Source organism: Mytilus galloprovincialis, chromosome 12 (assembly GCF_965363235.1).
Source record: "Mytilus galloprovincialis chromosome 12, xbMytGall1.hap1.1, whole genome shotgun sequence".
NCBI lineage: Eukaryota > Metazoa > Mollusca > Bivalvia > Mytilida > Mytilidae > Mytilus > Mytilus galloprovincialis.
Genome location: NC_134849.1, coordinates 35,861,258 through 35,889,092, shown reverse-complemented (window position 1 = coordinate 35,889,092; position 27,835 = coordinate 35,861,258). Strand labels below are relative to the sequence as shown.

The 27,835-nt window shown below is 32.2% G+C and overlaps 1 protein-coding gene across 1 annotated transcript; it reads right to left on the bottom strand.

The window, feature by feature from the left end:
* Window positions 1–788: 788 nt before the first annotated feature.
* On the bottom strand, window positions 789–26,122 carry LOC143055680 (5'-deoxynucleotidase HDDC2-like). The gene is made up of 6 exons (XM_076228837.1): window positions 25,971–26,122; window positions 23,914–24,038; window positions 21,573–21,675; window positions 17,386–17,454; window positions 5,949–6,087; window positions 789–1,334 (listed from the first exon to the last, which is right to left on the bottom strand). The coding sequence occupies exons 1-6, from the start codon at window positions 26,028–26,030 to the stop codon at window positions 1,243–1,245; spliced, it is 588 nt and encodes a 195-aa protein (XP_076084952.1). The 5' UTR covers window positions 26,031–26,122; the 3' UTR covers window positions 789–1,242.
* Between the last annotated feature and the right edge of the window lie 1,713 nt (window positions 26,123–27,835).

Sequence of the window (27,835 nt, the reverse complement as noted above, 5' to 3'; positions counted from 1 at the left end):
ATTAAAGTTTAATTAGTCAGAAGCGCTTTTCTAGATTTTCCATCAGGACCTCACAAAGTTGAATATTTAATGACAAGGATTTATAACCCACCATTTTGCTATAATGTGTGGTTTGATTTTTATCTAACTGGCATACTCTGGTATTCAACATGTTTGTTATATCCCTCTTTTGCTAAATAAAACAGCATGGGGCTTTGTTGTATCTGTAGGGTGCTTATCTTGTGTGTAAGAAGACAAGAAATCGATCACCAGCCAGATCAAACCAAAGATTAAAAAAATGGTATTTCATTATTCTCCGCTTAGCAAAAGTAAGAGGTCGACTCAGATTTCAGATAAAAATGTCGAGTATGGTTACATATTTCCTTTACCTTGTGAACTAGCACGTTAAGACATCCGGCTCAATGTGTCATTCTATAATAAGGCAACGTCGGGCAAAATCATTATTCCGTTTATATATCAAGTCAGTTTATATACGACGTGATCAGCCATGGTCGCCTTTTTTCATGACGTCACAATAGGAAAATTCAGAAAAAACAACAACATTTAGACGTCATAATCAAATTTCGACTAATCATTTCCCGAGGTCAGATTGTTCACTAGTGATGAGAAATATTTTCTCACACCGGTCAGGAAATGTGAAAATAGCACAAAAATTAGAGAATGTGAGTTCTTATTGCGACTTTCACAGCTGCATTATGTGCACTAATTAAAACCTCAATACTTTCTGAATTTACAGTATATTGCATCAACAAAAGTAAAACAATGTAAATAATTGAGCAAAAATCAAAAACCATCACACAATCTTATTTTGTTAAAAACAGAATATAAACATGATAAATGAACACATTATTATATAAAAGGCTGTGCAGAGGTTGAAATAGGTAACACAGTACCAAACTTTTAAATTAACATGCTTAAGGACCTTTAACATTTTACAATTAATTGCCATATATGCAAATTTAAGTTAGTACAAGCATCCTCAGGTCTATAACTTGTTTTGGCTTATGTTTTCTCTGCATACCAAACCACTAAAGAGAAAGTGGTATTAAACACCAGCAATTAATCAATCTATGATGTTGATTTGACTTTAAGGGAGATAACTTGTACAAATTAAAACAAGGCAGTTTGAGACCTTCATAAAAATTGAACACAAGCTGTGCACCATCATCATGAAATATCAAATAAATAAAATGTTTGCTGCATTGTTAGCTGGTACATGATCAATAGTAATTTACATAAACATCATGTCCCTTCTGTATCTTTCTCATGATACTGTGCTCTAGTCTCCTCTAATTCCTTCACCCATTCTTGAACTTGTGGAGTCTTAAATTTACCTAAAACAAAAAATAAATTCATTATACACATTATCAGCTTCTAATATGTTTATATACCAGATTTACAGTAGTGTCAATGTTGTAGTAAACTTTGAAATCTTCCACATCAAACTAAAGGTTCTTCTGCAATAGACTCTCTCTAACATTGTGGGCTACATATATCTGAAGTGTTGATAGATCAAAAAATCTGTTTAACCCCGTCTCATTTTTCTGCCTGTCCAAAGTCAGGAACCTCTGGCTTTTCTTAGCCTTGTATGATTTTTAATTTTAGTATGAAGTCCATTTTTACTGACCTAGTACAACATTTTTATTAGCTCACCTGACCCGAAGGGCCAAGTGAGCTTTTCTCATCACTTGGCGTCTGTCGTCATTGTCATCGTCCGTCATCGTTAACTTTTACAAAAATTTTCTCCTCTGATCCTATTGGGCCAAATTACACCAAACTAAGCCACAATTATCATTGGGGTATCAAGTTTAAAAATGTGTCTGGTGACCCAGCCAACCAACCAGTAGGCCGCCATGGCTAAAAATAGAACATAGGGGTAAAATGCAGTTTGTGGCTTATATCTCAAAAAACAAAGCATTTAGAGCAAATCTGACGTGGGGTATAATTGTTTATCAGGACAAGATCTATCTGCCCTGAAATTTTCAGATGAATTGGACAACCCATTGTTAGGTTGCTGCCCCTGAATTGGTATTTTTTAGGAAATTTTGTTGTTTTTGGTTATTATCTCGAATATTATTATAGATAGAGATAAACTGTAAACAGCAATAATGTTCAGCAAAGTAATACCTAAAAATAAGTCAAATGTTTAGTAAAGTAAGATCTACAAACACATCACCATCACCAAAACACAATTTTGTCTTGAATCAATCTGTGTCCTTTGTTTAATATTCGCATAGACCAAGGTGAGCGACACAGGCTCTTTAGAGCCTCTAGTTTAGTGGCCAGTTGAAGCCGACCTCCAGGTGCGGTAATTTCTTGCTGCGTTGGCGACCCATTGGTGGCCTTCAGCTGTTATCTGCTCTTTTTGCGGGTTGTTGTCTATTTGACATTTTCCCCATTGCCATTCTCAATTTTATAGAATATTTATATAACTGAATGTCAAAATATCTTTTTGTGATTATCCTTTTTTTTTTATTTATGTTGACAATAAAGACAACAACACTCAATTTTAAACCCAGGCCTCGACAATAACGCTTGTCCGATTGTCCGGTACAAGAGGAAAAAAAGGTCGGACAAGTAAAAGCTGTATCAAGCTTGTCCGTCGGGACAAGTACACTTATTCTGTAGAAATAAATTTAATCCAACTTTGATGAACAAAGTAATTATAAACAAAAAACAAGAAAACAAATATTATTTTGACATGTTTCTGAATTCTGTTACTTCAAATGAAAAACCTTTTTCATCAACATGTTTACTTGCAATCCATAATTTTTAACTGGTTCTCAATCAGGTATTTTTTAACAGGTAAAAGGTATACTTTTCTGGAAAACCAGTCTTACTGATCCGAATCAATGATGCGCTTTGTAGATAAGGTAACTTTACAGGACAGTTCGTCACCTCGAAAGATTCAGCTCCAAGTTTAATAGACAGTTTGGCACCGTAGGAGACATATTTAGTAGACATGATTGATAGACAGTTTGACAAGGCAGGAGACATTTCGGGACCAAGACCATTTTGCTACCTTATTCTGTTCCTTATAATAAATACCACTAGAACAGACCTATGAATTTTTTCCCCTAGGCGACCACTGCTATATATTATTTGGAGAGTCTCTATCAATGCAATAATTATTGTGTTGTCCAGTACTCTTGTGAAATTTATGTGCAAGTTTAAAACCGGAAGTCCTGTTTGACTTACATTTAAAAGCAAAATTGCGGACATTTTAATAAAAGCTTGGTTGAAAGTATGTTAACAATTTTAGGCTGAATTTTTGTAAAAAAAATTATGTCTGCAGAATTTAAGAAATGATATCAAAAGTTACATGGAGACAGGACAATATTTCTAAGCCCTCTCTTTTTTTTCAAAGTCCGTTATTATTTTGTTTTCTGTTATATCCCATTATTTTCATGTTTCTGTATACTTTGAACATAGTTTTACGTATTTTTATTATAAATATTAGTGAATTTAATTTTCTATTAATTATTAATTCTATAAAGTTTCTTCTCCCTGGCAATCACTGCTATATTATAAAGAGAGTCTCTATGTATTATAGTAGTATATTAATCATAGTATACATGGGGATGATGCAGATAAACGTGAAAATAATTGTCTTGTCCCCGTCCGAGTACTTATAAAAAATTGTGTGTAAGTTAAAACCAAGGTATAATTATGGTGTTCTTACGATATAAAAACCACGATGTGGACAACGCTCTGATTTAATTATTTATTTATCTTTTTTTTTTATCTATCATACGATTGGTTATCAATGTTAAAACCGGTAGTCATGTCTGACTTAAAGGTCAGTCTGATGACAGAAACTCAATGCTATATTGTATAGAGAGTCTCTATATATTATAATAGTATATTAATCATAGTATACATGCAGAAAAACGCAACAAGTATAATAGTAGTGGTTTATACAATATAACCACGATATGGACAATGATCTAATTGGCTTGTTTATTTTTCAGTTTTGTTATCTATCATACGATTGGTTCTCAATGTTAAAACCGGAAGTCATGTGTGACATGAAAGTCGGTTTGATGACGGAAGCAATATTCGGACGCCTTAATTTTTGTTTTTCCCCAAAAATAACCCAAACTGAATAGTCATAAGAATAGATGACAAATGCGACTATGCATGGTACCTATAGGACACAGAGGCATGATGATTAATTTATTGTGGGAGGAAGAGAAGCGACACACAAAATGAGGTCTTCTCGTTTAATAGTATAGATATGGTGACCCATAGTTGCCTGTTTCTGTGTCATTTGGTCTCTTGCAGAGAGTTGTCTCATTGGCAATTACACCTTATGAGTGTAAAGGCCTATCAGATGGTGTCTCATGTTTAGAGTCTGATGAGATTGGAATTGATGAAAACTAGAACCTAATTCTTGTGACATGACTAGTTTCGCAGTTGTACTTGACTCATATTTTTTAAAAGTATTTCAACATGTTCAAAAGAAATACATCAAATTCTGTTATATTGTTTAAATTCGTTTTGCTCCTTTAATCAACTAAAAGTTTATCTTTAAAAGGAATTTTTTGGACAAGTAACAATTTAATTCGGACAAGTAAATTTTGGTATGTACTTGTCCTACAGGACAAGTTGAAAAAAAAGTTATTGTAGAGGCCTGTAACCGCAAAGTATCTGTTTATTTGGTCTACATGTTTCGCCTAGTAGATAGGCATCATCAGGGTCCTATACTTTGCGTTAAAGTGTTGTTGTTTTTATTGTCGACATATTCATTTTTTTGAAGATGACTGTGAATACCTAGTGGTATCCACTCGTTTTCACCCTACCGCACAATAACCACTTCAGGTGTTGGTTAACTTACATTCTTACATTTTTTTATTTATGACAAAATGCACATTTTTTATATATTTTATTAAGTAGAAATTCTGAAAACAGTACTTTAAATTCAGCAGTCAATTATTTTTCATCAAACCAAGTACATTAGACATGTTAGACAGTCAGGGGTATTACTTAAACAAGTATTTTTTTTTAGTTACTTATATAGGTAATTTTTGTTTTAAAAATTATAAAATTACTCAATAGAGTTATTTTAAATTTCAATAGAAGCAAGAACTAAATGTAGTTTTCATGAATTTTTACATCATTTTATATCATAAAATGAACAATTCATTAGATTTTAGAGTAGAATAGAGATAAAGGGTTACTTTAAAAAAATAATGACACAAATATTACTTGAATAAGTTATTTTGTACATCTTTGAAAGAATTAGTAATAACACTTATTTAAGGAACATATGTAATTGTTTTGGGCTACAAATTATAAATAACTTCAAGTCTTAATTAATTCACAAGTTTCTATCTATTTATATCTGTCTACCTTTAAGATTTTTGAGGTAAATGATATTTTTATAGTCCCAAGAGACCAATCTTTTACCCAAAAGCGTTGATATCAAAGATAAGTGTGTCAGAAAGGCAATTAGTGTTTTAGAAAGATTAGATTTTATATTTCATGGGAAAGATAACCAGATGACCCTGAAAATTAGTTAAAGCTAATAAAATCTGTATAGTTGGACACCTATAAAATTAATATTAAGAAAAGTTACTTATATAAGTAATATTTAAAATAGCCTCGTTTTCCACATTACTTGTATAGGAAATTTTAAATGTTACTTGTTTAAGTAATGCCCCTGACTGTTAGATGCCTACTTACTATGGATTCATTATTACTTGTTGGATGAAATTGAGAATGGAAATTGGGAATGTGTCTGATACTGATACCAATTTTCATGGATTTCAATGGTAAAGATGAACTGCGAAATTAAATGTTCAAAGAATGACAAATTTTCTATAAGATTGTATGCAAAACTTCGGTAAAACCACAAAATTAAATATCCACCAACATGCAAGTTTCCTTAATCCATGAAAAATGGGAATCCACGAAAATAAGTGAATCCACAGTAACTATATACATACCTTTTGTACTATCAAAAAATTCTTGTAAAGATCCTGGTTTCTTGGCTAATTGTTCATACTCATGTGCTTGGAATATCATCTCAAACTTGTCTAGATCCTTCACGAACACTGCTTCTGGTGTAGTCTGGTGCTCATATTCCTATAAAAATAAACAGTCAAACTTTCATTTTAAGGTGGTACCTAACACTACAGGGAGATAACTCAACGATCAAAATTAGTTTTTGTCAAACTGCTATCTATTCAACCATTTTTTTCCGAGAAAGTGATTGGTTCAGGTTTTCTGAAATTTTTGTATTTTTTTTCAAAAAGGTCAAAGTAAATATTTTGTCAAAATTTTATGAAAATTAAACAGGCTCAATTAATCTAACTCAAGGTGTTGGGTACAACCTTCACAATGTTTGATGATTCTCTGTCATTTTTAACACATTTCTGTACTTAATATCTGTCAAAATAAGGCAGTGAAATATCTATATCATTTAACGGCCATTTCATGAAGATGAGAAGTACAACATATTTGCCAGCTTGGGATGTATGGTCAACATGATATAAAATTGAGAATGGAAATGGGGAATGTGTCAAAGAGAAAACAACCCGACCATAGAGCAGAAAACAGCAGAAGCTGAGAAGGTCACCAACAGGTCTTCAATGCAGCGAGAAATTCAGGCACCCGGAGCCGTCCTTCAGCTGGCCCCTAAACAAATTTATATACTAGTTCAGTGATAATGAATGCCATACTAAACTCTAAATTGTACACAAGAAACTAAAATTAAAAATAATACAAGACTAACAAAGGCCAAGGCTCCTGACTTGGGACAGGCGCAAACAGTTGCATTTTTCTAAATGGACATTTGTACTTTAAAATAAGAAAATTTGCACTTTTTTATGACATTTGAGCTTTATTTACATCACATTTAAGTTATATAAAACAAGCGGCTCTCAAGAGCCTGAATCGCTCACCTTAATTCTTTTGGTTAAATCTCTCATCAATGATTATTTTGGCTTTTCAATTTATGCAAATGTTTTTTGGATCGTCCTATTTTCTTCAAAAGCCAAAAAAAATAATCATTTTCTCCTCTGTTCTATTTTAGCCATAGGAGCTATGTTTCTTGACATACAAGGAAATAAAATATAAAATTTATACTAGATACTCATTTAGCCTAAGTTTGGCTGAAATTGATACAGCAGTTTCAAAGGAGAAGATTTTTTAAAGTAAGTCAACATGATGAACAAATTGTGAAAAAAGTCTTTAAAGGGTAATAACTCCTTAAGGGGTCAATTGACAATTTTGGTCAAATTGACTTAATTGAAGATCTTACTTTGCTGAACATTATTGCTGTTTACAGTTTATTTCTATCTATAATTATATTCAAGATAATAAACAAAAACAGCAAAATTTCCTTAAAATTATCAATTCAGGGGCAGCAACCCAACAACAGGTTGTCTGATTCATCTGAAAATTTCAGGGCAGATAGATCTTGACCTGATAAACAATATTACCCACGTCAGATTTGCTCTAAATGCTTTGGTTTTTGAGTTATAAGCCAAAAACTGCATTTGACCCCTATGTTCTATTTTTAGCAATGGCGACCATGTTTGTTGATAGATCATAACTTCGGATACAATTTACAAACTAGATACCCTAAGGAACATTCAGTTAAAGTTTGGAAGTATTTGGCCCAGTAGTTTCAGAGGAGAAGATTTTTGTAAAAGATTACTAAGATTTACGAAAAATGGTTAAAAATTGACTATAAAGGGCAATAACTCCTAAAGGGGTCAACTGACCATTTCCGTCATGTTGACTTATTTGTAAATCTTACTTTGCTGAACATTATTCCTGTTTACAGTTTATCTCTATCTATAATAATATTCAAGATAATAACCAAAAACAGCAAAATTTCCTTAAAATTACCAATTCAGGGGCAGTAACCCAACAACAGGTTGTCCGATTCATCTGAAAATTTCAGGGCAGATAGATCTTGACCTGGTAAACAATATTATCCCATGTCAGATTTGCTCTAAATGCTTTGGTTTTTGAGTTATAAGCCAAAAACTGCATTTGACCCCTATGTTCTATTTTTAGCAATGGCGACCATGTTTGTTGATAGATCACAACTTCGGATAAAATTTACAAACTAGATACCCTAAGGAACATTCAGTTAAAGTTTGGAAGTATTTGGCCCAGTAGTTTCAGAGGAGAAGATTTTTGTAAAAGATTACTAAGATTTACGAAAAATGGTTAAAAATTGACTATAAAGGGCAATAACTCCTAAAGGGGTCAACTGACCATTTCCGTCATGTTGACTTATTTGTAAATCTTACTTTGCTGAACATTATTCCTGTTTACAGTTTATCTCTATCTATAATAATATTCAAGATAATAACCAAAAACAGCAAAATTTCCTTAAAATTACCAATTCAGGGGCAGCAACCCAACAACAAGTTGTCTGATTCATCTGAAATTTTCAGGACAGATAGATCTTGACCTGATAAACAATATTACCCATGTCAGATTTGCTCTAAATGCTTTGGTTTTTGAGTTATAAGCCAAAAACTGCATTTGACCCCTATGTTCTATTTTTAGCAATGGCGACCATGTTTGTTGATAGATCATAACTTCGGATACAATTTACAAACTAGATACCCTAAGGAACATTCAATTAAAGTTTGGAAGTATTTGGCCCAGTAGTTTCAGAGGAGAAGATTTTTGTAAAAGATTACTAAGATTTACGAACTAGAGGCTCTAAAGAGCCTGTGTCGCTCACCTTGGTCTATGTGCATATTAAACAAAGGACACAAATTGATTCATGACAAAATTGTATTTTGGTGATGGTGATGTGTTTGAAGTTCTTACTTTACTGAACATTCTTGCTTCTTACAATTATATCTATAATGAACTTTGCCCATTAGTAACAGAGAAAAATATTTGGTAAAAATTTACATAAATTTACCAAATTAATGAAAATTGTTAAAAATTGACTATAAAGGGCAATAACTCCTTAAGGGGTCAATTGACAATTTAGGTCATGTGGACTTATTTGTAGATCTTACTTTGATGAACATTATCGCTGTTTACAGTTTATCGCTATTTATAATAGTATTCAAGATAATAACCAAAAACAGCAAAATTTCTTTAAAAATTACCAATTGGAGGGCAGCAACCCAACAACCGGTTGTCCAATTCATTTGAATATTTCAGGGCAGATATATATTGACTTGATTAACAATTTAACTCCTTGTCAGATTTCCTCTAAATGATTTGGTTTCAGAGTTATAAGCAAAAAACTACATTTTACCCCTGTTCTATTTTTAGCCGTGGTGGCCATCTTGGTTGGATGGCCAGGTCATCGGACACATTTTCAAACAAGGTACCTCAAAGATAATTGTGGTTAAGTTTGAATTAATTTGGCCCATTAGTTTCAGAGGAGAAGATTTTTGTAAAAGATAACTAAGATTTACAAAAAATGGTTAAAAATTGACTATAAAGGGCAATAACTCCTAAAGGGGTCAACTGACCATTTCGGTCATGTTGACTTATTTGTAAATCTTACTTTGATGAACATTATTGCTGTAAACAGTTTATCTCTATCTATAATAATATTCAAGATAATAACCAAAAACAGCAAAATTTCCTCAAAATGACCAATTCAGGGGCAGCAACCCAACAAAGGGTTGACCGATTCATCTGAAAATTTCAGGGCAGATAGATCTTGACCTGATAAACATATTTACCCCATGTCAGATTTCCTCTAAATGCTTTGGTTTTTGAGTTATAAGCCAAAAACTGCATTTTACCCCTATGTTCTATTTTTAGCCGTGGCGGCCATCTTGGTTGGTTGACCGGGTCACGCCACACATTTTTTAAACTAGATACCCCAAAGATGATTGTGGCCAACTTTGGATTAATTTGGCCAAGTAGTTTCAGTGGAGAAGATTTTTGTAAAAGATTACTTAGATTTATGAAAAATGGTTAAAAATTGACTATAAAGGGCAATAACTCCTTAAGGGGTCAACTGACCACTTCGGTCATGTTGACTTATTTGTAAATCTAACTTTGCTGAACATTATTGCTGTTTACGGTTTATCTCTATCTATAATAATATTCAAGATAATAACCAAAAACAGCAAAATTTCCTCAAAATTACCAATTCAGGGTCAGTAACCCAACAACAGGTTGACCGATTCATCTGAAAATTTCAGGGCAGATAGATCTTGACCTGATAAACAGTTTTACCCCACATCAGATTTCCTCTAAACGCTTATGTTTTTGAGTTATAACCAAAAACTGCATTTTACCCCTATGTTCTATTTTTAGCCGTGGCGGCCATCTTGGTTAGTTGACCGGGTCACGCCACACATTTTTTTAACAAGAAACCCCAAAGATGATTGTGGCCAAGTTTGGATTAATTTGGCCCAGTAGTTTCAGAGGAGAAGATTTTTGTAAAAGATTACTTAGATTTGTGAAAAATGGTTAAAAATTGACTATAAAGGGCAATAACTCCTAAAGGGGTCAACTGACCATTTCGGTCATGTTGAATTATTTGTAAATCTAACTTTGCCGAACATTATTGCTGTTTACAGTTTATCTCTATCTATAATAATATTCAAGATAATAACCAAAAACAGCAAAATTTCCTCAAAATGACCAATTCAGGGGCAGCAACCCAACAACAGGTTGACCGATTCATCTGAAAATTTCAGGGCAGATAGATCTTGACCTGATAAACATATTTACCCCTTGTCAGATTTCCTCTAAATGCTTTGATTTTTGAGTTATAAGCCAAAAACTGCATTTTACCCCTATGTTCTATTTTTAGCCGTGGCGGCCATCTTGGTTGGTTGACCGGGTCACGCCACACATTTTTTAAACTAGATACCCCAATTATGATTGTGGCCAAGTTTGGTTCAAGTTGGCCCAGTAGTTTCAGAGGAGAAGATTTTTGTAAAAGATTACTTAGATTTGTGAAAAATGGTTAAAAATTGACTATAAAGGGCAATAACTCCTAAAGGGGTCAACTGACCATTTCGGTCATGTTGAATTATTTGTAAATCTAACTTTGCCGAACATTATTGCTGTTTACAGTTTATCTCTATCTATAATAATATTCAAGATAATAACCAAAAACAGCAAAATTTCCTCAAAATGACCAATTCAGGGGCAGCAACCCAACAACAGGTTGACCGATTCATCTGAAAATTTCAGGGCAGATAGATCTTGACCTGATAAACATATTTACCCCATGTCAGATTTCCTCTAAATGCTTTGGTTTTTGAGTTATAAGCCAAAAACTGCATTTTACCCCTCTGTTCTATTTTTAGCCGTGGCGGCCATCTTGGTTGGTTGACAGGGTCACGCCACACATTTTTTAAACTAGATACCCCAATTATGATTGTGGCCAAGTTTGGTTCAAGTTGGCCCAGTAGTTTCAGAGGAGAAGATTTTTGTAAAAGTTAACGACGACGGACGACGGACGACGACGGACGACAGACGACGGACGACGACGACGACGGACGCCGGACACAAAGTGATGGGAAAAGCTCACTTGGCCCTTCTGGCCAGGTGAGCTAAAAATGGTTAAAAATTGACTATAAAGGGCAATAACTCCTAAAGGGGTCAACTGACCATTTCTGTCATGTTGACTTATTTGTAAATCTTACTTTGCTGAACATTATTCCTGTTTACAGTTTATCTCTATCTATAATAATATTCAAGATAATAACCAAAAACAGCAAAATTTCCTTAAAATTACCAATTCAGGGGCAGCAACCCAACAACGCGTTGTCTGATTCATCTGAAAATTTCAGGGCAGATAGATCTTGACCTGATAAACAATATTACCCCATCAGATTTGCTCTAAATGCTTTGGTTTTTGAGTTATAAGCCAAAAACTGCATTTGACCCCTATGTTCTATTTTTAGCAATGGCGACCATTTTTGTTGATAGATCAAAACTTCGGATACAATTTATAAATTAGATACCCTAAGGAACATTCAGTTAAAGTTTGAAAGTATTTGGCCCAGTAGTTTCAGAGGAGAAGATTCTTGAAATAGTTTACGACGACAGACGACGACAGACGATGGAAGTCAAGTGATGGCATAAGCTCACTTGTCCCTTCGGGACAGGTGAGCTAAAAATAATAAATATCCAACACACAGCATATTTATGTAAAATTTAGAATGGAAATGGGAAAGAATCAAAGAGACAACAACCCAACCCAGTGATATTGTTAGCCTTAAATTAGTGGAGAATAAAGGCTTTTTCCCCTGGAGAAGAATCCCAATTTGTAAAAAAAATGGCTTAAAATTATTCCCCAAAAGACAACTTTTTTCCCAGATAGTACAGTCTCAGTAGTAATTGTGCATAAATGCAAACTGAAAAACACTCATTTATACAGTTTTCATGCCTACAATGGTAGATTTGAGGGTCTATTTATGTATCATCACTGATAATAAGGGGTTTTGTTTCAAAGCAGGGTTTGACTCTTGAAAGGGAGTCTGCAAATTGAAGTTTCAGTCAAATTCATGGTTGATTATAAATTTCCCAATTTGATAAAAATGACGCATATTTTCCCAATAAAAAAGGGTAGAGGTAGTTTTGAAAAAAGCCAACAATATCACTGCAACCGATGTAGGATAGATGTATTTATATACAGGTACAAGACTGAATCTTTTGTCAGATAAAAAAGACAATTATACTTTAAAGACCAAACAGCCTATTGTTTATGCGCATCAGCTAACGCAACTTGGTAGTGACATAAAAGCTGTATGACGTTGTTTCTAGCAGTGAAAAAACGTCAAATTATAATGTCCTTTTTCGTGTTTTTCACGGATTCCAACATGGTGTATGCTACGTAGGTACCAGACATGGGGTAATTGTAATCAGTAATCGTAATCAGCTGTAATCGATTACATTTTGCAGTGTAATCCTATGTAATCAGTAATCATGCCATTCCTGATTATAAGTAATCATAATGTAATCGATTACAATGCAAAAAACAGGTGTAATCATGATTACTTTTAGATTACTTTAAGATTACATCTATATGATTACTTGCTGATTACAAATCTTGTATATATATATGAAAATAGTTTTTGAAAGACAAGTTGAAAATAAGAAAATGTAAAGCTTGAATGAAAAATCATGGAACTAGTATTCACAATGATGGGACCTTGTTTAATGTGATAAATTGTATCCATCTATATAACAAATTTGTATAACCAAGTGTTTCATTATGTTAAATTAAACAGTTTACCAAAGGAAATTGCCCCTTCAATATTTCGTTGTGAGATTGAGCTCTTATGAAACAAGAATATGCCTTGAAAGCATTATTTTTCCTTGATTGAAAACTTCTGATATTAACTCCAATTTCATCTAAGTTTACCCAATATTTTTACATAACTACATTGGAATTCAAATGCAGAAAAACATTTAGTTCCAATTTGACTTTGATGGTCAACATAATTATATGAGCCCACTTAATTCCAAATGGAGATTTAAACTAGATTTCATTTATTGACAAATTGAATAAATTTCGTTTTTCATAAATTCGTGATTAATATGTGCTTTCTATTTTTTTATTTTGTATTAACTTTGAGTCTTAATACATCTCATCAGTATAAACAAGAACATGTACAGTGTATACATATGGCATAATATTACAAACAATATGCATAGTAAACAATAGGTTACGTCAGGAGTTTCATCAATACAAATATTTTATTACAATAAACTGTTTTTAATTAAAAGAGAAATGTATATACTTTTCCAAGTTACTAAACTGTTTTGTGTTTTCACCTGACAATAATTCTATTAATTATTAATTAGATCAAGCATAAAAAAAAAATCAAACAAATAATGACAATCAACCACTTTTAACTTTATTGATATTGTTATTAAGACAATAATTTTTTAATACCCAAGCTCACCTATTGTTTGTTAAAAAAAATGGAAGTAGTGATTAACACCTATAAAAACATCAATGGGTGTGTCAATTATGTCCCAACAGGCAATAAAACTATACTTAATAATATTTTATTTGTTCAGGTTTTTTTGTTAATTAGGCAGTTGGTTAAAAGTAGAAAATAATAAAGTTATATCTTTTACGTTTTACACATGTTACACTGTACTTGTCTATAAATTCTTTTAATTAAGATGAATAAATTAAAGTTTTTAAAAAAGTAACCAAAATTAGCTTTTTCGTGAGGATAAAAAGTTATAAAAAAACCTTTGATATTGCAATATACAATTGTAATCATAAGTAATCTAAAGTAATCATAATTACTTTAAAGAAAAGTAATCTAATGTAATCGATTACATATGAAATAGGGTGTAATTGTAATGTAATCGATTACATTTTATTAACAAAGTAATTGTAATTTAATCGATTACATTTTAAAGTAATCGACCCCATCCCTGGTAGGTACGCTACGTCTCCCAAGAAAAGAGGACTATTATGCGTCGCGATACTTTAATATCCTCTGGAAATTTAAAACAAATGGACATATAAGATACTACACTATATTTAACCTTCGTTCTAATAAAATTAATAAAATATAAATTTTGATCTCGACTTTTTGCATTTGCGCCGTTCTGCATTCCTTTTTTTTTTTTATTCTTTCACATGCCTAGATTTTGTCTTATATTTGCGTCGATCTGCATTTCATTTTTTTTTCTTCTTCACTTGCGTAGATTTTGTCTTTCGTTTGCGCCGATTGTGTACAGGTTAGGTGAAAGTTATTTTTATGCCCAATTTATGGGCATTATGTTTTCTGGTCTGTGCTTCCGTTCGTTCGTCCGCCTGTCCCGCTTCAGATTAAAGTTTTTGGTTACAGTTTTTGGTCAAGGTAGTTTTTGACGAAGTTTAAATCCTATCAAGTAAACACTATGTAAACATGTTCCTTTTGCAATGATCCTTCTAATTTTAGTGTCAATTTTTCAAAAATTTCAAAAATTGAATATTCACAAGGTTATGCCGATAATTAATTATTTCTAAAAGTTTTGACATATTGGCAACATGTGCATGTAACTGATGTCTGGATGATTCTCGTAAAATAATGTCCGATCTTTCAATGAAGTTAAAATTTATTTATACTGCTTATTTGACAAAATCTTATAGGAAAAATAAAATGATGACAAAGGGTCATTTTTGTTTGTCATTTGTTTCATTTCAAATTGTTATAAGGAGAAATGATAAACATATCGTGTAATCTCACTGAAACTTACAGCTAATTTCCAAATGTATGTAGATCAACACTTTGGTTTGCCTGCTTGCTTTGTTTGTATATTTTGTATAATTATATTTTGATAACATGCAATTAAATGAAATAGCATATATACAGGTTTACATACCTATATGTCAATCTTAATTACAGAGCTTGAGTAAACATTTATACAAAGCAAGGAAGCCAACCAAAGCTTTACCCTACATGCATTAGGAAAATAGCTGTAAGGCAAAAAATATTAATAAAACTAATACTCAGCGAATGTGAATTAAAATCAAAATATTCAGTGTTTAAAACTAAATTGTAGTAAATTTAACTTATAACAAAAACAATTGCTCCAAGAATAATATCTTACATAAAATCGCTACAACTGTGACACTGACAGAAAGATTGAAAACAAATTTTTCTTTGTTTTAATTTCCAAAATGAGCAATTTAGATTTATTATAAATTATCCTGTTGGAGAAATCTTACTTTGTAGTTTTCAACGGAAAATTATTTCTAAATTAAGTTTTGAATCAAAAACGTTTTTGTATTTTATATGTACTGTCTCGTTTATTGAAAACACGTGAGGTAGTAATAAAAGGATTGTATTTTAAGATAGATGTATAACGTTTTAGAATCAAAACTTTCATTCATATATTATATAATTTTAATTTCCTTTTATCATAAATATTCAAAAATAATAAATTCACAAACTCGATGCAATAATTTCTAAACGTCCGTCTTAGTCGGGAAAAATAATGGTATAAAGAACTCTGTCCATGCTTTTGTATGTCCGTCTTTCAACAGTACCGAATGAGCATATCTAGGCTGGTATAGTCAAATACTCTGTAAGTTAACCAGTCCATCTTTCATTTCTTTTTTTTTTATTTTCAATATTTTTGCTAATGTGGGACAGAGGACAAAAACAGACTTTAAACATTGTTAAATACAAAAGCGGCGTGAAAAGTTATTTCAAATAATTTTCCATTCCGACGGATGGTGTTTCTGAAGGTTTATATTGTGCGGCAACAACATCATACAGATCTGAAACTGATACATGCTCAATCTCTAGTATTACCGGATAATAAAGTAAGTGAATACAGTTGTTATTTTTGGAAATTTAAATGTGAGTTTCAAACGTCCAATTTATGATTTTATTTTTCAAATAGAGCGCCAGTAAGGAAAGTTTGTACTATGACGTCAGATGCAATGTTCTGAAGAAAGACAACTCTTTTCTTCAAAACGAACGAGAAAAAAACATGATAATTACTCACAACTTTTTTGAAAGGTCGGTGACATACACTTTTTTTTGCTTTATTTTGAAGAGTACATATGGCACTTTCCTTCTTTAAATTTTTATGAAGAAATCACAGGTAGATATTTTTTAATACTGGAAACGTTTTTCTGTTTTACGTTTAATTTTTGGCGGGAATGAAATAAATCATATTTTTAAAGATCAAATCAATAAAAGCCTTAAATTCATGAACCTGTATTTGAAAGATACAAATCTACTGTTTAATGTGAAACAAGAATTATGCTTGTAGGTTTGATATAAAGCATTTTTTGAGAGTTTAGATAACAAGCAAATATTATGTAAATATTCGGGAAAACACAAAACTGAGGTTGCTATAGTGACAAAACTAAGTCGGTGACTCCCCAATCTTTTTCATCATATTTTGTTCCTCAAATCATGCAACACCTTCACACAAAATTTGAGGGAAAAATCACTAATAGAAATGAATAGGCTGTTCGGTCTTTAACTTCAATAGGGCAGATGGAAGTTTACTCCTTATACCAAGCATAATTATTCCTTAAAAGTAGACATACTACGAAAACATAACCAGCAGGTGTTTATATATATATATTAATTAATAACAGAAGAAAGTGTCTGAGATTTCTAATGACACTGCTCAAGCTTCAAACATTCAAATATTGGATAGAAGGATAGAAGATGGAAAATCAAGGGTGACACATAATGCCCCTGTCACTTTCACAAATTCAAACAAACTTAGATAAATTATACTGGTTAGATTTCCTGCGAATTTCATGCAATTGATGAACACAAGAAAAACAAGTGAAAGTGTGAACTACTGCTCACTGATGATACCCCTGCCCTCCGGGTGAATATTTAAAAACTTAGTGTCATATATAAAAAATAAACCAGATGGTCTGACAAAATGGCAGCTGAATGGAAAATATCTAGCTATGATTCAATTTGTTTATGAAAGACTTACCTCCCATAAAGAAAACAGTTCTTTACTTAAATCTTCACTAACTAAATCTGATATATGCTTCATAGCCATCTACAAAAAAAAAAGCCAAACATAAAAAAATTACAAAATTATTAACATGAGTAAGTCTTTATAATTACCATAAAATTGTATGTGGGAGGGAAGAAAGGGACTTTCAAAATTTCCTTACAACCAAGAACCATTTTTTAGATAATTTTGTATAATGGTAATAGACTCTTACTAAAGAAAGACCCATGACCCACATTTAACAATTATACTTCCCTTCCTACCCCACATACATTTATGGAATAGCCCAAATAAACTGTTGACACAGAGATATAAAGAGCCAACTATTATGACAATAAAGTTAAAACTTTTATCATTATTAGAAGCTGTATGATTGTTTTAAGTATTAATTGCTTAAATTAATTTCATTCAACAGACTTCTGGTGGATAGTTGTTTTATTGACAATCATATCACATCTCCTAATTTGTAAACAGAGGGTGTTGTAAGGGTAACTTAATTGTTCTATTTTTTATACAGTGTGTTTTAAGAGTCCCAAGACAGGAGCCTGTAATTCAGTGATTGTTGTTTGTTTATGTGTTACATATTTGTTTTTCCTTCGTTTTTTAATGTAAATAAAGCTGGTAGTTTTTTCTTTGAATTGCTTTACATTGTCATTTCGGCGCCTTTTATAGCTGACTATGCAGTATGTGCTTTGCTCATTGTTTAAGTCTGTACGTTGGACCTATAGTTGTTAATGTCTGTGTCATTTTGGTCTCTTGTGGAGAGTTGTCTCATTGGCAATCATACTACATTTTCTTCTTTATATAAGTTCATTCTCCTAATTTTTATACAGAGTGTGTTCTTAGGAAGATAACTTCATGCTCCTAATTTTTATACAGAGTGTGTTCTAAGGACGATAACTTCATGCTCCTAATTTTTATACAGAGTGTGTTCTTAGGAAGATAACTTCATGCTCCTAATTTTTATATATATAGAGTGTGTTCTAATCAGGCCTGGGGTAATGGTAATTTGTAATTGTAATGCATTGTAATATTACATTTTTTGGATGTAATGCAAAGTAATTTGTAATACACATTTTCTGCATTACAATTACATGTAATGTAATGATTACTTCAGTTAAAAATTGATGTAATGCCTCCATAACAGTACATTACTTTTCATTACAAATTGGTAAAATAGATAAAATTGAAGAATATTGTATAATAAAAATAAAATATTAACAAAAACAAAAGAAAGTATGGAATAAAATTTTTGTCACAGTTAATTACTGTATTAAATAAATTACACCAATCTTTAAAACACATAAAAGGTAAGAAATATAAAATGGTAAAAAATATCAAGTATTTGATCTTGGTTTCTGATATTTATTTAATATGATATGGGAATATTTTGGTGTTTGGTGGTCTATCAAAAATCTTATAAAAAAAATTATCAAACAAAACTATATAGATCAATGAAAAAAATATGAAGATGAAAATTTCATAATTCTATACACACCTTACATGTATTTCAATGAAATATTGAATATATCAAACAACATTTTTAAACCAAACTGTGGTTTGGATCCTGTCTGTGTTGTTATTTCACCTAATTAATATCACAATGTTTTTATTGCAATCAAATCTTCTCAACTTATGTCTGTCCTCACAGAACCTTCAGGCATTTCACAAGATAATCCTTTAATAACACATTTATTATATCCCTTGGAAATCCTTAATGATGTCTTAATGATTAAGTGATCAATGTTAGAAACAAAATTATATGATAATTTATTTATTTTTTACCACCACCTAAGAAACTTGAAAGTGACTTTTTCAGTTTCATGCCTCCTACTACTCAATCAAAGGGTAAAGACACAGGTACAGTGCAGTACATGATGTTGACATTCCCCATTTCCATTCTCAATTTTATCTACTTGTCTGAGCCATGTGAAGAAATTTCAATCAATGCACTGGAATAATGGAAATCAAATTCAGTGTGCCGTTCTTCTTTGGCTAATACAGCTATCAAGTATTTAGCCATTTCCCACACATAAGCTCCTGTAGAAAGGCTTTCAAGTATTGCCGGAAAGGTGTACAGAACTGATCGCTGTTCTCTTAATGGCATCACATTTAAACCACTTATGATGATAGAGTGCAATGGACATATTAATTAACCAGTATTTGAAGTCTATGTCACTAACACTGTATACATATGTACATATACCTCTGTTTTTGAAATGCTTTTTGTTTTTATATTGAAAAAGTAATGTGTAATGTAATGCATTACACAGGCAAAGTAATTGTAATGTAATGCATTACATGTGAGAAAAAATGTAATTGTAATTGTAATTGTAATGGAAGAATCACAAAGTAATTGTAATGTAATGCATTACATTGCAATGTAATGGCCCCAGGCCTGGTTCTAATGTAGACAACTTCATTCAAGTATTCATTCTTAGTCAGTCAGAGGAATTACTTGAATGAGTTACTGCTTAAATCACTTTTCCAAGTAACATTTTGACCAGAGGTGTTGCAAGTTATATTTGTAGTAGTCTTTCTTTAATAGTCACCTAGTTAAACCTGGTTAGTAGTACACATCAATCACTAGACTAAATGATTTGATTTTATTGTAGCTTTAAAATATAATGCTTATAAATGATCCAAGAACTAACTATAACATTCAAATTATCAAATAAAAAATTGAGAATGATAATGGATTGGGGAATGTTTCAAAGAAACAACAACCCAAATTTAGGTTAATTATAGCTGGCTATTTGGTGTAAGCAAAGCCTCCATGTTGAAGGCCTTACTTCATGTACTTTGACCTATAATGGTTTACTTACACAAATTATGTTTTTCATGGAGAGTTGACTCATTGGAAGTCATATCACATCTTCCTTTAATCTGATGTACAGTTGTTGTCATCTGTTTATGTAGTTCATACATGCTTCTTTTTTCTCATTTTTATATAGATTAGACCATTGGTTTTCCCTTTTTTACACTTAAGCTTGTAATTTTCAGGGCCCTTTATAGCTTGCTGTTCACTGTGAGCCAAGGCTCCCTGTTGAAGGCCGTACCTTGACCTATAATGGTTTACTTTTATAAATTATTACTTAGATGGAGAGTTTTCTCATTGGCATTCATACCACATCTTCCTATATCTATCCACATCTTCTTATATCTGTATGTTTCAAATTTTGATAAAATACAAAATCACATTATTTCTAATTTGTTACTCAACTGACTGATTTAAAAATCGCTTATTTCAGAAATTCCTCTGACTATTGGTAAGTATTAAAAGTGCCCATTCAAGAGAAGTGACCTTTCAAACGAGCATCTTAAATATTCAGTTTCCGACATTGTCTGTTGCCAATCACAGCCAGCAGGGTCTGAAAGTGACCCTTAGTGACACCATAACGAATTGGTTAACCATTATGGAGTATTAGTTTCACAGATGATAGCGGATATGTTCCTTATGTCCTAACTACAATCCTGTTCCATTTGTTCCCTGTTCACGACTGAATTAGACCTACCGGTATTACCAGGTTTGTACAAACATGAGCTTACTGGTACACAGCTACTTTTGCATAGGTACTATTTCTGTACTGAAAATCTGTAGTACTGGAAATTTACTTTTAATATTTAGTACAATTTCTCTACTTTAGAATTATTGTAATATTTAGGTACTTGTATTTTCCAGTACTTGATTTGTACTTAAAATATTGATACAAAAAAAAATACCAAAAATGATCACAGTATTCCATGTTTGACCATCATAACTTTAAGAGAATTGAAATAGACAAACTTTCAAAATGCTCAAAATGTAACTGTGCAACCAAAAATCTGTAGTACTTAAATTCAGGTATAAATCAAGTACTGTAAAATACAGGTACCTAAATATACTACATGTACTACATATTTTTGGTACAGAAATAGTACCTATGCAAAAGTAGCTGTGTAGTCTTTATTTATTAATGTTGTATTTTGTGTACTATTGTTTGTCTGTCTTCATGGTCTTTTTCCTCTCTTCGCCATGGCATTGTCAGTTTATTTTCAGTTTATGAGTTTGACCGTCCCTGTGGTATCTTTAAGAGGCAGGTTTTACTGTACATCATGTATCGTATTCTATATATAGAGTATTCTATATATAGAGTATTCTATATATAGAGTTATAGACTTACTTCTTCTCTTATATGTTTCTCTGATTTGTCAATACGATCAGCTGGTGTCAGATCTCCGACTATGCTCTCTGCCATATCATGTACTAATGACAGCTTTATACATCTGAAATATATCAGTATACAAGAAGTGTTATATCTAGAACTGAATAAATGTTTTCAAAAAGAGCACTTTGCTTGTCGAAATATATACCTAAAAGGGCACAAAAGTAAAATAATAATTTACATATATATATATATATTCAATGCTCACATTACAATTTGTACTTCAGGATGTACTTAGGTGATCTAAGGTGAAATTAAACAAATCAAGAATTAACCAGGTGCTCCGCAGGGCGCAGCTATATATGACCCCAGTGGTCGAACCCTGAACAGTGGGGGCAAATTTGGTCACAATATTCAAGCTTCATACTGTCTGAATTTGGATTGTGATCAAATTTTTTACATAATATGGGTTTTTGTCACAAAATTAATGTGGTCAAAGATCTAACAAATCTATTGCACAATACTGTGCAATTGAATATTTCTTCTTGAAACTTTTCAAAATTTGAAATTTGAAAAATTTTGAAAAAAAAGGAATCCCTTTAAAAATGGTAAACAAAAAATCCCCACCCCCACTTTTTGAAACCCCCATTGGAGCAATAACCCTTAAACTCAATCCCATGCTTTCTTTTGTAGTATTGAACCTTGTAGTACAATTTCAGAGAGATCCATACACTTAAACACAAGTTATCGTCATGATTGTTTGGAAACTAGAAACATGCTTCTTTTTGGCCCTTTTTAGGCCCCTAAATCCTACATATTTTGGCCCCTTTTTGGTCCTTAATTCCTAAACTTTGGCCCCATAACCCTGAAAATGAATCCAAACCTTCTACTTGTGGTTTTAAACATTGTGATATAATTTCAGAGCAATTGAAATACTTGTACACAAGTTATTATCCTGAAACTAGAAAAATGCTTGTTTTGGGTTTGTTTTGGGCCCCTTTTGGGCCCCTAATTCCTAAACGGTTGGGACCATCATCCCCAAAATTAATCCCAACCTTCATTTTGTGGTATTGAACCTTCTGAAAAAATTTCATAAAGATCTATTCACTTAAACTAAAGTTATTATCCGGAAACCAATGTGTCTTCGGACGACGACGCAGACGACGACATCATACCATTATATGATCCCAAAATTTTTTTGGGTCGTATAAAAATTGATACTTTAAGCTGGAAGAGTATTTGTTGAGGATCAAAATAAGCTAAAAATATTGATAGGTCATGGAGCTCCTTTTCCAGATATTTGATTTATAAATTATGGCGGGAAAAGGCTGACTCTGACTTTTACTTTATAGTTGCATTGGTATTATTTGGGGTCTCAAATGAAAAGAAAGAAAATCAAGAATCTGCTTAAATTTTGTCAAATGACCTGTTATGTGCTATTTAAAAATCTTATGTTAAAATATAAATAGTTGTTATGGGGCAAACTATTTTACCTTGTATCATATGGAAAAACACCAGGGAGTCCGAACATTTATCACTTATTCTAAAACCTCACCTACGTACAGCCTTAAGAGTGGGTCTCATTGGGGTCTAAGCGTGATGTGGGATTGTTGTTTTTTGTAAGCGTGACATGTGAAAGTCAAATTTTTGTGTTGCGAAAATGGAAAATGAGGTCTTGCAGGACCCTGGAAATGACAAAAAAATGAGAATTGCTTACATACATAGTGTAAGCGGGATACGGGAATCTGACAAAACAGTAAGCGGGATTCGGGATCGGATTTCCCCAATGAGACCCCTTAAAAAACATAAGGAGAAGTGACTTCTCTTTTTGAAACTGAGAGATAGTGGTGAGATTTGAACAGTACCGGTTGGACTAATTGTTGAAGATCTTACATGTATGTTATTGTTTTGTATCTGTTTGATAATGGTTTCATTGGCAGCCTTGCCACATCCTTTTATTTTTTTACCAATAAGAAAGCTGTGGTCAGTGTGGTGTAGTGATTAAGGTTCCTTGTTCAATCCCCGTTAAGGGGAGAAAATTTCATAGACTGAATTTACCACTCTTCCTTGACACCATTTGAGAGTATGGTATTGAGAAACGATGATAGTCCATCGGAAGGGAACGATAATTGACTGACTCCTGTTTAGAGACACCCTTGCAGATTTTGAAAATAGAGCAGGCTAATGTGCTACAATGCAGCACTCCCAACTGCAAAATTGAAAGGGAATAATATAAGTTGCAATTACTTGTTTCCCAATCCACTAAATAAATATATATGTTTAAACTAAACCGATAAGTAATTGGGATCCATCAAACCACTGTACATTTTGTTTTGCTCAGGTGTTAAAAACTAAATACTTTTCTTTGTTTAGCCCTGTACTGGGATCCACCAAGAAAGATAAAGTAGCCATTCTGTACATGTGGTCAGATACACTCTCTGGTTCTTCAACATGTTTCAAAACCCAACCAGTTCTCTTTACTCTCTGAAAAACATAAATATATAACCAAATGTATATAATGTCATATTTGATATAATTATGCCACAAAAATCACGGAAATCCAACATTTTTTTCTCAGTACTTCGTCAATGCAGATCAATAATGTCATCAAAGTTTAGGTCATATATACATGTATATATATATATATATATATATATATATATATAACAGTACATGTACAGTCAAAAGATTTTCAAGGATAAGGGCTATTAACATGATTAAAGAATCAGAATGCATGTCTTGCATTTCTTGATTGTGTGTATTTTTTTATCCAGAAAATTTTGCTATCTAATACATATTATATTTTCAGGTTTCAGGTACACTGTTTCATCAGTTAGAGCTCAGACATAAGCAAGTCGATTTTTGTTTTTGACTTAAAGAAGTCAAAACATGTATTTTAATATAAAATGTGTTTTGAATTTTAGACTTATCTAAGTCAGAAAATGACAGACTTATTTAGGTCTATTTATGTTAATGAAAAATTTTAATTTTACTTGGTGGCCAAAGTACACCACCTATGACAGCAAAAACCTGTCTGAGAGTTCACAAGGACTTGAGCTATCTATATTTAATTATCTAATTGAACATCCTTACTAAACACAGATGTTTTAACTCATTAAGTATGGTTCCAGGTGGTTGCATTGTAAGGTTAATTAACATTATCTCTGATATTTTAGACTCTCATTCATATTTTTCTTTAGAAGACAAAGCAAGTCTTGTCTTTCAATGTTGTCATTATTTGATTTAGATGCATAACCTTTTTATAAATATGCATGGGTCTTGAAGTTAACCAATTTTGATAACTTATCGACTTGTAGGAGTCAATATTTGCAACTTTTTGATTCTGGTCAATTATTTCTTGCTTACTAATGTTTAACTTATTAAAGTCGTATTTTGTCTTGCATTAAAGGGAGACAAATCCTGAAACTTACAAATTTAGACCTCTATGAGTCAAAAGCAGATTCAGACTTATTTATGTCTGAGCTCTGACTGTTCATACAAGGATGTGAAAGCGCTTAAAAATTTTTGGGGCAATAAGTCATTGAAAGTTTGTGTACATTTTTCACAAAATTTGATGGTCCCCACAAAAAGTCAAACAGAACTTTGTTGTCAGATTTAAAAGGCTTGTATTATTTTTGGCATCTGCTTGACCAGAATATTTTTTATTCATAAAATTGGGGATCAGAATATTCCTTTAGAAAAAAAACATAACCCCCTACCCCCTGGAAATTAAATGGTCGCTCCCCAAGAACATTTTTCCTTTCAATTTATACTTCACTACTTATAGGTATGTATGTATAAATTATTATGCAAACACTTCAGATGTCCAGTATAAACTTATTTCAAATGTAAAACCTAATGTAAGAATCCTGGGCTTTGATTGGTTGATAGCCAGTGTATTTTTCACCAATTTACTGTTCTTTAATCAATATCGTTCATTTTTAACGCAGCCGAGGTATTTGCAAAAAGGATATATATATATGCCTTTTTTACCCTCTCTGCTGTGGTATTTGCCAAAAAATACTCTTACTGAACGCTTGTAACGTCACGATCATCAATGCGTTTTTAAACATTAACATTTGATGTAATTAAACAGATATAGCATGTTCTTGAGGGGTATTTGTGAAAAATACCAGTTTTGAGAATGAATTTCCCTTCTTTACGGCTTGCGAAATTTACCATTCTCTCCACTGGTATTTTTCGCAATTACCCCTCCTTCCTTAACATGATATATCTGTTTAAAAACTAGATACTGTTTTTTAAGTATTTGTTTTGCTGTTAAAAATATGTTTAATGGGAGGGTAGATTTGGTGCTCAGGTAAGTAATTTTCACCAACTGTAAAAAAGGGAAATTTCCAAGTTTTCAAACAATGCCATTTATTGTGTCAGTTCAGCGTTCTAAAAGCGATTAACAACCTTAAGTTGTCCCATCAGTGACATAAATTCAAACAGCTTTCCAATATTTGATTTTGCCATATTTTGTCAACAAACTGGTATTTCTAACAACATTTCAGTGGACAAAGAAATACAGTATAATTCGGATCCAGTCATTAAACCATGTGCATCCGGTTTTTATAAGCCAATCACTGGTCTTGTAACATAAAAATCTAACTAAGAACCGTACTATCAGTTACATAATGTAATAGGTGCCTATACTACCAAATTATTTTGAACACATGAATCTCACCTAAGACTACGTACTATAACACATGTGTTATAGTAGTCTCAGATCTCACAAAAGACATCCGATTCTGTCAATATTGAAACTAGAAAATAAAACGAGTTGAATTAAGATTTTCGTTCTTGTATTTTATTTCAAATATTGTAACCTTTCGATGTAATATTTATGCGGTTTTTTTTGGACATAAACATAAACATAAATATTTATTCTAAGTCGGTAGGATCCCCAATTTTATGATTTATGTAGGACTCTTAAGTGCGATGCTACTCCAAAGTGCGATGGTAACGCTAAAGTTCAATTACCAGCCAAACTTTTAAACTGACCCAATCCTCCCCTCATCTTATTTGGCAATTCGTTCCAGGGTTTGGTTCCTGCATATCTGAATGTGTGTACCCCATTGGTAATTGTCCTTATCCTGGGATCATCTGCTATGTTGTTATTTCTAAAAGAATAATTACATTTTTTAATTTCAATAAGTTCATGTAGATGTAATTAACGGACATTGTTTAATTAATAATTGTATACACCTCTATTGCTATCATTCTAATTCTTCTGATTTCTAAACTTAATTGGTATTTTTGATTTAATTAACAGTTGTTTGTAAGTACGTCCTTGGTACTACAATACTAGTAGTCTTCATATATAAATCTTAGGGCACGCTCCTGTCTTTTCTCTATCTTTCTGGTATTACAATCCCCACAGAAGTGTCATATTAATAATTAAAATTTGACATGAAAAATGAATAATATATAGTAAACTAGTCTATCTAGTTTTGTTAGATATTTACCAATACGTTTTTAAAAGTACATGCAAATGTTAGAAATATGTGCATCAAACGTAAGCTTATAGTCCATTCTTACACCAAGGCCAGGGTTTTTTTAATTTGTTGGTTTACGGATTTTCCCCATGAAAAAAGTCGGGTCGGTCGGTCGGGAAAAAACTTAAAGCTGTTCAAGTTCAGATAATCCATATGCCTTTAGTTTTTAAATTAATAAATTATGAGGCAGGCAATCAAAGTCTTTCCAGAAGTCCATCAATACAGCAGCAATATATTGATTATCATCAATAGCCTTCTTCCAATCCTCAATGATTTTCAAAAGTGCTGTCTTACACTTTTACTGACTTTAAAACTCGACATGATTACTACCTGACATTAAGACATTAACAATACATCATGACATATATATATACAATGTAAAAAAGATAGAACATTTTACTGAACTCCAAGGCAAACAAAAAAAGGGGAAAGTTCTTTAAAAAAGGTGTTAAACCTAGTTTAATAGCTAATTGTGAGCTCCGTAAGTTAAGCACTTCGGGTAGATCAAGGTTATGTGACCCTAAAAGGCTTCCGTATAAGGGCTTGATCGTAGAAACTCACAATTTTTTAACGATCAATGTTTTTTGAATGGGGGTATACAGTTGGAACACTCCTCATTCTGGGTTTGCACCCACCAATTAAAAATGCTTGATCCGCCACATGATGAAACTGTTATGGCAATATGTTTGTCGTTCGCCTTCTTGGATTGTAAATAACAGAGGACATAAGGTTCAGACTTTCAATCAATATATTTCGCAAAATTTGAAGAGAAAACACATATCT